Source organism: Penaeus vannamei, chromosome 15 (genome assembly GCF_042767895.1).
Source record: "Penaeus vannamei isolate JL-2024 chromosome 15, ASM4276789v1, whole genome shotgun sequence".
Classification (NCBI taxonomy): domain Eukaryota; kingdom Metazoa; phylum Arthropoda; class Malacostraca; order Decapoda; family Penaeidae; genus Penaeus; species Penaeus vannamei.
Genome location: NC_091563.1, coordinates 18,476,278 through 18,488,777, shown reverse-complemented (window position 1 = coordinate 18,488,777; position 12,500 = coordinate 18,476,278). Strand labels below are relative to the sequence as shown.

The following is a 12,500-nucleotide window of genomic DNA, read 5'->3' as shown; positions in this document are numbered from 1 at the left end:
GCCACATCGCGCTGTGACACGGCGTCCGTTTCGCAAGCGGATAAAATGTCGCGGGGAAGCCACGTTGCCATTTATGTCAGTACATCGCTGTTCATTATTGACAGATAAGATTTAGGAAGGTGTTGAAAGTGCAGCAAAAATAATTTAGTATATAGAATACATAATAACACTGGTATGATACATGATCATATATCTTTCTTTTTCTTTAGGTATTAATGATATATTTTTTGATGAGCATACCTTTATTGTTCAGTGGGGATCACCATTACTTTGGCTATTTGATCTAGATATTGCAAATCTACAAGCGTATAAGTTTCTAATTTTGTAATTAGGGATTTAATCTTCTTATTTACGAGCTGGTACTTCTTCTGACTCGAGGGATGCTTCCTGCCAGCTGCATGGTGCTCGCGATTCAGAGCCAATTTGTGCTGCTCCTTTTGATATTTTGCAGCGAGCAGCGGCAGCTGAGGGTGGTCCGGTAACATCCTGGCAAACCCATTGTGCCATCCTTCCAATGCATTGTTTGTTCGGGGCAGATCATCCTTCACTCGTTGATACATGTTCCATGTCTGATATGGAAATTTCCCAGGAATTTCCATGTCACCATGAATCAGCTGGCCGACATAGGTTTCCTGGAAATATTTTGCCAAGTCCAGAAGCCCATCATCCTTGGAAATTTCGTCTGCAAGGAGTATCCTCGTGTAGTGGTGGACGTCAGCCAGCGGAACAAATGCCAGAGCCAGGAACCTCCTGACCCGGATGGCGAAGGCAGCATCTTCTCTATACCGCGCTGCGAGGCCAAGATTCTGGATGCGTCTCCAGACAGACTGGCCCAGGTGGAAATAACATCCAGCAACCTCTGCACTCGGAAAATTCCTCTGGAAGGCGTTCATTGCTGCCTTCTCAAAATCTGTCATTATTGTCACTGGATTGCATGATAAGCCAGGGGGTATTAGCTGCAACACCTCGTACAACATTTTATTATATATCTCTTCATTCTTTCCAGGCAACAATGCATAGACGCAAGGATATGTTATACCACCAAAGTATGCATGGAGTGTGTACTGCTGCTTGTATCCGACAGGGGCCACTTTAAACGTTCCATCACCAAACCAATGACGAGACTCGGCAAGAAATTTCAAATCAGAGTCTGCTGCGAAGATCATCATCCCATCATCTTCATAACGAAGAAAGGCCTCTCCGCTTAACGTTGTCCGAAATGGCTGAAGATCAGACACACCTGCCTTTTGCCGCACTCGCCTCAGCGTCCTCTTGATGGCGTCTACCGTTGGTATTAGATGAGCCCAGCCGACTTCAACTCTAGCGTAAAATGTGTTGACAATATGTGAGATGGGCTCTGCTGTTGCGGCAGCACGTTCCTTCATTGCTGCTAGTATCTCCTCCACCTCGGCCTTCCCAGGGACAGCAGGATGTCTGTGGATGGGGTTTTGCCACTTCACTATTTCCCCATTGACGGTGTGAACCCTGGCACCACAGGTTCTGTCTTCGCATCTCCACAGAACTTTGTCCTGGTGGTCCTTTTCCTTCGTAAAGAGATGCTGGCCAACTCTGAGTTTCACAGTCGCCCGGTATGACGATATAATGCGACAGGCCTCGGGGACATTGACAAAAGAAGGTGGGGGAGGGTAATCTTCATTCAATCCCTCGTACGATGAAACATCGAGCTCGGGGTAGGGCGGTAATGGAAGCTCGGTTGAATTCTCCATGCTGAATGATGTCTCCTCCTTGAAAATTCATTATTATAGCAAGATCACAAGACAGAAGGCACACGGCTGAAAGGAACGTTGAAACATAAGGTCATCTGTCCGCAATGTTGAAGCAGTAGCGGAAGTTAGAGTAATAAGGTCAACGGACACCTCGCGCAAGACAGTCACCGCGATATACAAGGTAAGGTCAGCCGACGACCAGGTTATGTGAGGACGACGCCTCGCGCGATACAGTCACCGCGACATAGTGTCCGCCAGACACGGAGTCACCCCCGTCATACAGCTTCGCGACTTTCCTTCCAGGTCATAGTGTCCGCGCGACATAGAAACCGTGCACCATTCATATGTTAGCGAATCCGGACCCAGTGTGGTCAGACGGCCATGAGTAGAATTTGTCTCAGGAAGGACACCAAATAACTTGAGCAACTATTGGTTACAAGGATCTCGAGGAGAGGAACGAGGCGAAAGGGGCGGAGAGCGGCCCTTGGGTCTGATCAGAAAGGCCGCGATTTCGTTCCTCGTGTTCCAAGTGTGCACCAGATGCATGGCACTTTGGCTGCATACAGAATTGTCAAGCATTCGATAGAGCCTTTCCACATACATAAATATAGGTTCTTGGTGAAATAAATGAGCAACTGCTTCTATTCATTTGCCTTTTATAACATGGTGGTCTGCATATAATACTGCAAATGCTTTGGATCACTTGGAAAAGTAGATGACCATCGTGATCATTTAAAGTTCTTGCTGAAAAAAGGCAAACTAGAAACAAATAGCTGAGTATTTGTCTCCAGATAATTGAAGTCGCACAGAGAGATATTTGACAATACTGGAAGGAACAGCATTCTGGAACTAATGTGCCACCCTGTAGAGAAGAAAAGAGTAAATGCACCGCAGAATTTGGTTTTACGATGAACTAACCATTCAAGATTAGTTCAAGAATATTTCCCTTTCGTGTTAGTTTTTACTCGTCGTTCTTTAACTGTGCGGCGCCTTAAGTAAACAGAGCCATGGACACAACTGAAAGCAAAATACGTATTTTTGACAAATACTTTACGAAAGGACGAAAGCCCACGACAGGCTGCACCCTTCACATGAAGGAAATTGAATCCAGCTTTGGGAAGGACTGATTCAGTTCAACTTAGCGTGCGTGAAATTAGTACAGACACTGAACATAATCATGAATTTTATGTAAAAAAAAAAAAAAAAAAAAAAAAATATATATATATATATATATATATATATATATATATATATATATATATATATATATATATATATATTAAACCATCTTTCAGCTTAAAACTATCAAATGTAACCTGATGGTATCTAACTGTTGTGAAGGTAGACCATTTCTTACGCTAATAAGAACCGATAAATGTAAGTTATATAAACACTAGAAGCTATTTGCGTTGTATCAACTGTCAGGATATCAATTATCCTTTTGCTATGGAAAAGTGCAGCAACTATATCTATTTTTCATGTTTTTATTGGTATGATTAGATCAAGCACGTATGGCCGAAGTGTAATTCACGATTATTTATTTCGCTTCCAAGATTACTTCATTTATTTCATCGATCTCATTTTTCTTTCTTTTTTTGTGGCAGTCATTGCAACGTTACATACTTTGCTTTGTTTTACTTCAGATTCTCCGGACCTAGGCATAAACCTACCTGTACTGCCCGCGGCGGATAACTCCTGGCAGTGCAGTACATCATGTAGGTATTCATGCTGTAATACACTTTCTATTTTGCAGGCTGGTCCCAAATATTAAGATCCATCTCCAAGAAACCTATACAAATCGCTCATCATACAACTCATTACTTACGAAGGAATCGGAGACTCATTCGAATCGCTCGTCGACTTCGAAGGAACCGAACGCATATAACTCATCATCTGTGAAAGAACCGAATCCATCCAACTCATCATCTATAACAGAACCGAATGCATATAACTCATCACTTACGAAAGAACCAGAGACTCATACTTCGACTGCAAATCACTCAATGCCATTAGAAGACGATCCTCGTTGCAGGTGAGTGTGGAGGGTAAGGGTGATTATTACAGCTTGTATTGCTGCCTGTGTGTTTATTGTGAGCCATAGATACTTCACGTATGAAATTACTCATCCATCTTAGATTTGGGGCAGTTTTTGTGAAATTGTATTGTCAATAAAAAAAACTCAAAGGGGAACTTGTGTGTGCATGTGACTCCAAATTTCTATGTTATTCTTTTTCACTTTGCTATTTTTCACAATATTTCTAAAAATGATTCCTGATATTAGTCCTATGCCACTATTCCCAGTTTTGGGTATGGACGCACTCTGAACGTTGGTGAGATGTATGCATAAATCATCCTTTATAGAAGGCTTCTATAAAACGACAGTATTGGCCCTGGCAGCTGGAAAAGACATTATAATATCCATGGAGAAATATGGGGTTAAACAAGTAAATCGACACCCAAGGCACAAGGTTCATAGCGATCTCAATGGAACTACACTGCACACAAAGAGTAATGCGAGCAGTCAGTTGGCCTTCTCTCTTCGCACTCACCTGTGCGTCTGTTGTCCCCACATCTCCGCGGTCAACAAACATCCAATAAGAATCCACTGGCCCCCGGGGCGTGATAAGTCACTCGACCCCCCGCCCTCACACACGCGGGAACTCCACAACCACGAGGTCATGGTTACTCAGACGCCAGAAGAGTTGCTGTTACATGCGAGCAGATGGCTGGGAGAGGCTTCCAAGGGACCCCCCCCCCTCACCCCACAACTCCAGGAAGCCGGCAGTCGCAGCCAGGGTGGTCGTAGCAGCTGCTCGCGAGTGTCACCGAGATTCCTCAACTTGGCCATCCTTAAGGGAACACAGGACGACCCTCGCGACCTGCTGATTCTCAGTGCTATTTGGCTGATTCACTTCGTAACCTCCCCAGTTAACACGACTTGGTGATATTTTTAGTATCATAACATCTGCACGGTACATGCGAAGCATCGGATACCATGTACTATTAGGACATGATCTAGAAAGCGTACATTTTGGTTTTGTCTGTTTCAGAACTCCAGTAAAGGAAAAAAAAGGGCGAGAGAAATCTAAAAAATCTAAAAAGGCGGATGCAGCGAAAGACAACAAAAGGTTTAAGTATGTTGACCACTTTCAATTACATTTTCAAACAGACCCATACATGTGTCTATAAAGAGCGCGCGCACACACACACGTATGTGTGAGAGAAAGAGAGAGGGATATGAGTGTGTGTACATATGTACATGTGTGTTTGCTCCACGGTCCCTCCCTTCCACAGATTCATCTATGAGACCAAGCCGCTGCACGGGAAGGGGCCCGTCGTGAACCGGCTCCCGTGCGAGGTGACGTGGCGCCACGACCTGGCGCACGAACCGCCGTGCAGGGGCCCCACCCCTCGCGTGCTGGCCGTCGTGATCTCGGCGCCAGGCCACCAGGCGCTGCGGAACCGCATCAGGAAGTCGTGGGCCAGCCCGGCGCTGTTCCCGCGCTCCGGCCTCAAGTGAGCTCTCCTGCCTGTCGGGCGCGGCCGCCCCCCGTAGCGCAGCGGCCTTTTTGTTTCTATTCATATTCACATCATATGATTTGAATTAAGTATTGCTTGAGATTATTGAAATTTTTGATATTGTACTCAGTGGTATCGTTGATATTAGTATTATCCTCTTGTATTTATCAAGACATAACTTTGCTAATATTGATTTCAAAATTATAAAGTTATGCTACATCTCAATGTTAAAGACAGAAAATACTGAAATTATACTGTTGCAATTTCATTTCCTCTTTCCTTATTTCCAGAGCGGTGTTTGTGATAGGAGCGGTCTACAACAGGTCGCTGCAGGCGGCTCTAGATGCCGAGTCGAGACAATACAAGGATATCATCCAGAATAATTTCTATGACTCATACAGGTAATGATATTTCATGATTTATAGGAAGCAGATGTCAGGGCCGTTTTCTTTCTTTCTTTCTTTTCTTTTTTTTCTTCACTTCTCGACTCTTCTCTTTTTCTTTTCTTTTTTTCATTTCTTCTCTTCTCTTTTTCTTTTCTTTTTTATTTCTTCTCTTCTCCTCTTTTTCTTTTCTTTTCTTTTTTTTCGTTATTTTTCAATGGCTTCTGAATGCACTTTGGTGTCGTTTCTTGACCAGCGGATCCGTTTTCGATTTGCGACTAGCCCAGCCTAGCCTAACCTAGCCCAGCCTAGCCCAGCCTAGCCTAACCCGGCCTAGCCCAGCCTAGCCTAACCCTGCCTAGCCTAGCCTAACTCGGCCCAGCCTAGCCTAACTCGGCCCAGCCTAGCCTAACCCGGCCTAGCCCAGCCTAGCCTAACCCGGCCTAGCCCAGCCTAGCCTAACCCGGCCTAGCCCAGCCTAGCCTAACCCGGCCTAGCCCAGCCTAGCCTAACCCGGCCTAGCCCAGCCTAGCCTAACCCGGCCTAGCCTAGCCTAACTCGGCCTAGCCTAGCCTAACCCGGCCTACCCTAGCCTAACCCGGCCTAGCCTAACCTAGCCCAGCCTAGCCCAGCCTAACCTAACCCGGCCTAGCCCAGCCTAGCCTAACCCGACCTAGCCTAGCCTAACTCGGCCTAGCCTAGCCTAGCCTAACCCGGCCTAGCCTAGCCTAGCCTAACCCGGCCTAGCCTAGCCTAGCCTAACCCGGCCTAGCCTAGCCTAGCCTAACCCGGCCTAGCCTAGCCTAGCCTAACCCGGCCTAGCCTAGCCTAGCCTAACCCGGCCTAGCCTAGCCTAGCCTAACCCGGCCTAGCCTAGCCTAACCCGGCCTAGCCTAGCCTAGCCTAACCCGGCCTAGCCTAGCCTAGCCTAACCCGGCCTAGCCTAGCCTAGCCTAACCCGGCCTAGCCTAGCCTAGCCTAACCCGGCCTAGCCTAGCCTAGCCTAACCCGGCCTAGCCTAGCCTAGCCTAACCCGGCCTAGCCTAGCCTAGCCTAACCCGGCCTAGCCTAGCCTAGCCTAACCCGGCCTAGCCTAGCCTAGCCTAACCCGGCCTAGCCTAGCCTAGCCTAACCCGGCCTAGCCTAGCCTAGCCTAACCCGGCCTAGCCTAGCCTAGCCTAACCCGGCCTAGCCTAGCCTAGCCTAACCCGGCCTAGCCTAGCCTAGCCTAACCCGGCCTAGCCTAGCCTAACCCGGCCTAGCCTAGCCTAGCCTAACCCGGCCTAGCCTAGCCTAGCCTAACCCGGCCTAGCCTAGCCTAGCCTAGCCTAACCCGGCCTAGCCTAGCCTAACCCGGCCTAGCCTAGCCTAGCCTAACCCGGCCTAGCCTAGCCTAACCCGGCCTAGCCTAGCCTAGCCTAGCCTAACCCGGCCTAGCCTAGCCTAGCCTAACCCGGCCTAGCCTAGCCTAACCCGGCCTAGCCTAGCCTAGCCTAACCCGGCCTAGCCTAGCCTAGCCTAACCCGGCCTAGCCTAGCCTAGCCTAACCCGGCCTAGCCTAGCCTAGCCTAACCCGGCCTAGCCTAGCCTAGCCTAACCCGGCCTAGCCTAGCCTAGCCTAACCCGGCCTAGCCTAGCCTAGCCTAACCCGGCCTAGCCTAGCCTAGCCTAACCCGGCCTAGCCTAGCCTAACCCGGTCTAGCCTAGCCTAGCCTAACCCGGCCTAGCCTAGCCTAACCCGGCCTAGCCTAGCCTAGCCTAACCCGGCCTAGCCTAGCCTAGCCTAGCCTAACCCGGCCTAGCCTAGCCTAGCCTAACCCGGCCTAGCCTAGCCTAGCCTAACCCGGCCTAGCCTAGCCTAACCCGGCCTAGCCTAGCCTAGCCTAGCCTAACCCGGCCTAGCCTAGCCTAGCCTAACCCGGCCTAGCCTAGCCTAGCCTAACCCGGCCTAGCCTAGCCTAGCCTAACCCGGCCTAGCCTAGCCTAGCCTAGCCTAACCCGGCCTAGCCTAGCCTAGCCTAGCCTAACCCGGCCTAGCCTAGCCTAGCCTAACCCGGCCTAGCCTAGCCTAGCCTAACCCGGCCTAGCCTAGCCTAGCCTAACCCGGCCTAGCCTAGCCTAGCCTAACCCGGCCTAGCCTAGCCTAACCCGGCCTAGCCTAGCCTAGCCTAACCCGGCCTAGCCTAGCCTAGCCTAACCCGGCCTAGCCTAGCCTAGCCTAACCCGGCCTAGCCTAGCCTAGCCTAACCCGGCCTAGCCTAGCCTAACCCGGCCTAGCCTAGCCTAGCCTAACCCGGCCTAGCCTAGCCTAGCCTAACCCGGTCTAGCCTAGCCTAGCCTAACCCAGGCTAGCCTAGCCTAGCCTAACCCAGGCTAGCCTAGCCTAGCCTAACCCAGGCTAGCCTAGCCTAGCCGAACCCAACCTAACCTAGCCCAACCTAGCCGAACCCATGCTGGCCTAACCCAGCCAAGCCTAGCCCAACCTAGCCTAGCCCGGTCTAGCCTAACCCAGCTTAGTTGAACCTAGTCTAGCCTAACCTAGCTTAGCTGAACCTAGCCTAACCCAAGCTAGCCGAACCCATCCTAACCTAGCATAGCCTAGCCTAACCCAAGCTAGCCAAGCCCATCCTAACCTAGCATAGCCTAGCCCAGCCTAGCCTAGCCCAACCTACCTGAACCCACCCCAGCCGACCCCATCCTAGCTTAACCCAGCCTAGCCTAACTGAGCCTAGCCTAACCCAGCCTAGCCGTTATCCAGTTTCTTACCATTCCATACAATGTTCAGTTGTCGTTGGCCCTGGTGGTTGTTTATATGGATCGCTCAGACTTCAGTCTTGCCAGGGTTCGCATCAAGGAAGCTGGTCTCATAGTAGTCTGAGACTATTCAAGACAGCCGTTAGTCTTCGCTAAATGACTCGAAGGACTTGTGTTGGGTGGTAAGACCTAAATCATCAGCGTAAATGAACTGTCGAAAATTCTCGAACTGGGGTCGGTCATTAGTATAGATATAAAATAGGGTTGGCGCAAGCACCGAGCCTTGAGGGAGACCATTCGTCTGTGAGCGGCAGCGGCTCCTTTTCCCATCCATCTCAGCGAAGAACCGTCGGTTCCCGTGTGACGACTTGATTACCCTGGCGACGCTGGAGTTCCAGACCATTTAAACCAAGTTTAGTAAGAGCAGTCTGTGATTGAGTGTCATATGCAGCGGTCAAATCAACAAAAACCGCCCCTACGAGCTGCCCGGTTTCGAAACCATCCTCAGTGTACTGAGTGAAGTTCAGAGTCTGTCCCCAGCAGGAGCTTCCTGGCCTGAAACCACCTCGGTCGGAAGAGTAATTCATCCATTGCAGGTCCAGTGCGTGCGAGTGCCATTCTCTCGTCCACTTCAAAAGTATGCAAAGCATATCATTATCCCTGATGATGATAATGATATGAGGATTGTTGATGATATTGATGATTGATGATGATATTATGATGATTGATGATGATATTGGTGATTGATGATGATTGATAATGATGATATTGGTGATTGAGGATTGATAATGATGATATTGATGATTAATTATGGTGATAAAGATATTGATTGATGATTATGATGACAATTGATGATGATGACGATTGATGATGATTGAAGATGATGATGGTGATGATTGATAATGATGATTGAAGATGATGATGGTGATGATTGATAATGATGATTGAAGATGATGGTGATGATTGATAATGATATTGATGATTATAGTGATGATTGATGGTGATGATATTGAAAATATTAATGATGATGATATTGATGATTGGTGATGGATGATGATGATGATGGTGATGATGACTGATGATTATATTGATGATGATATTGATGACAAGGAAGTGTTGAAAATACTTTATGAACACTATGAAAGATGACTATATTCTTTCATATCATTACAATTTGCATGTTGTTTTCAAATTCATGGTTCATAGTAGCATACTCACTGTTTCTCATGTGCGTAAACGTATGTCGGTCTGACTGTTTCAACGCCTGCTAAGAATACATTGTCTGCGTGTGTGCGCGCGAGCGTATGTATGCATCTATGTGTGGATGTGTCCTCTGCATTACATGAACATGTGACCTACATCACTGTAGAAACCTGACATACAAAACGATCTCGTGGCTGGACTGGGTCGTGAGGAACTGCCCCGAGACCCCGTTCGTGGCCAAAGTGGACGACGACGTGGTGGTGAACCCTCTGAACCTGCGCTCTTACCTGCAACTCCCCGACGTATCTTCGAAGGTAAGGGACTAAGTGAAAAATTGGAGGCGTCCATTTAGGAAATATCTGGTCTTTGCTGGTATAAATCGGTACAGATGGACTGCATATGTCTACATTTAATAGGTTTGGTCTGCGGGAACTATCTGCAGAGCCTACTATGGGTCCCAACAGGAAGTATGTGGATTATACTAGAACTGCACATGTTTTGAGTATAAGTAGTATTAACTATAAAATATTTTGTTGTAAAGTAAATAGATTTCCAGGTCACCGCCGTGGCCTTCCTTAAACGACTATAACATCGAGTGAGCAGGAAAGCTCGTAATTAGCGGCCCTTGTTCAGGGATGGCCGTGCCCTCCGTGCCTGTGATATATTTAGTATATAGATTAGGAAATTCCTCAAGAGATGTTCGACCTGTGATTTGCTAGAGTAAAAGAAATGGTTTAGTGGTCGGAGCGCCGATAGGCCCGGAAACCCACTCGCGCAAATCATTTGCCATTTCCCACCCTAATTAACGGCAGTGTTAACTATCGTTGGTTTCCGTCGACAGTTGCACCATGATCTGAACAATAGCTATCATAAGTAGTCGATCGATGATAAATTCCTCAGTGTCACGTTGGAGTAAATAGCACCACAGGAACAATGGATTAGTTGACCAGCTCGAGTAAACTTTTCTCTGGATCATACACTGTGCACTTACGCCACTTTATATGCTTGGTCGTGCACCTGTTATATGTTTGAGTCATGCGACTTTCTTTTCCGTAGGACCAGAAGAGCTCGTCTACTGGGGCAATCTTCGGCGATGCTTTATATAAAGGAATTGCCCACCGCACCGGCCGCTGGGCTCTGCAGAAGGTGACGGGCCTTGGGCGATGATAAAGGATTGGGCTAAAGACGAAATAACACTGATATATAGTATCAATGGTGACAATAATGACAAACATAGAAATAGTAGTAAAAGGAGCAGCGATAGTAGTAGTAGTAGTAATAATAGTAGTAGTAGTACTACGAGTGGTGATTATTAGTGATAATCCTGATACTAATGCTATTGAAATGTAACAGCCATGAGATGATTAATGATAATGAAGTCAATTTTCATCGCACAGGAGGAATACCCAGAGTCAAAACTACCCACGTTCGTCTTGGGTCCTGCCTACATCCTCACCAGGAAGGCCTGCAAGCGGCTGTGGGAGGACCTCCCTCGCGTGCCCTTCGTGTGGCTGGAGGACGTGTTCCTGACGGGCCTCGTGGCGCACTATGCAGGCGTCCCTCGTGTCAAAGCCCCGATCTTTCAGCAGCGTTACTCGGTGTCCTTCTACAGTGGCTCCTCTGTGTTCATGAAGGAGGGGCGGAGCGCCGATAAGGAGAAAGCTTTTGCATTTATAACGTCTTTGATGAAACCCAAATCATAGTGGTGCGCTGAAATCGTCGAATAAAATATAGTAATAATGACAGAAGCGCTAGATGATAGAAATAACAGTAATGACAAAATGACAATGATGGTAGTATAAAATGTTAAAACTACGGCCGATAATGATAATCAAAATAATGATAATAGCGTTATTTGTATATGAATTCAAGGTTGTATAGGATTCTGTTCAGTGAAAGATTTTATAAACTGTGCAAGAGCAATTCATTTAACTGAACATGGTGATTATAATTACATTTCGGACAAACTGACGAGACGTGTAAACAATCACAACATGCTGACCTGCCGTACAGACAACGACAGCTGTAAGATTCGCAAGGCCATGGGCACTGGAACCACGTGGTACCCTGCATCGTTATTTTCATGGGTTCTGAACGCGAATCCATTGCGTCACATCAGAGAAGCCAATATATGTTACATTTAATACTATATATACTCATCAAAGGCAAGTGAAACTAAAACTGAAACTATGAAATGTGGAACTGAATTTCTGTGTCAAAACAAGGGTCGGTTTCACTTTGTCCTTGATGCTTGGGTTTCGTTCATGGGAGGATTCCAGGAACGCTAACATGCACATCGGCCCCTCTGTCGGCAAAGTTAACATGGATAAATAAATAAAGATCCATTAAAAAAGAACTAGAGAGATAGAGAGATGAAGAGAGAAAGAAAAAGATAATTGGTCAAGAGATTTCCACGGAAATGCCGAACAGGCTTCATGCATATTAAATCTCAAGGCTACTTTATTTTCCTCGCGTGGTAATTTTGCTGTTCTTAAATCTCCCTAAAATTCCTAATTCGTCAGTCAGACTCCAGATTCCACTTGCCGGGGATCCAAGTTAGTCCCATGGACTGGAAATTTCTTTTATTGCCGTGGAAAAGCATAGGCGCGGTCTTTTCCCCTGAACAAGACAGGGAGAAATCGGCCACATGCAAGCAGCGCGAGACAGCCCTTGGAGAGACCCTTCAGATGCCATACCTTGTCATGGTGAAGAGAATCATACTAGAGAGAAACTGTTACCCAACGTTATCTTATATTTTCTATCAGCAAGGAAGATTTGTACGGAGGTGGGTCATACCAGTTTCAAACCTGAAACTTCATGAGAACGTTGTGGTATCTCAAGACTGAAAATACAGCTAATATGCAGCTTTACTGTGCAAAGTTTTGTATGGCGTTTTCCTTACCCACACAGGCAT

At 47.2% G+C, this 12,500-nt stretch overlaps 1 protein-coding gene across 1 annotated transcript in view; it reads left to right on the top strand.

The window, feature by feature from the left end:
• The window catches only part of LOC138864247 (uncharacterized), a 34,800-nt gene that overhangs the window by 21,245 nt on the left and 1,055 nt on the right, over nt 1-12,500 (top strand). The window contains exons 2-8 of the mRNA XM_070130916.1: nt 3,481-3,759; nt 4,778-4,861; nt 5,022-5,243; nt 5,537-5,647; nt 9,753-9,900; nt 10,643-10,732; nt 10,984-12,500. The exon at nt 10,984-12,500 is cut by the window's right edge and continues 1,055 nt beyond it. Of these exons, the coding sequence (XP_069987017.1) occupies nt 3,481-3,759; nt 4,778-4,861; nt 5,022-5,243; nt 5,537-5,647; nt 9,753-9,900; nt 10,643-10,732; nt 10,984-11,289 (1,240 nt within the window). The 3' untranslated portion in view covers nt 11,290-12,500. The remainder of the gene's footprint in view (nt 1-3,480; nt 3,760-4,777; nt 4,862-5,021; nt 5,244-5,536; nt 5,648-9,752; nt 9,901-10,642; nt 10,733-10,983) is intronic.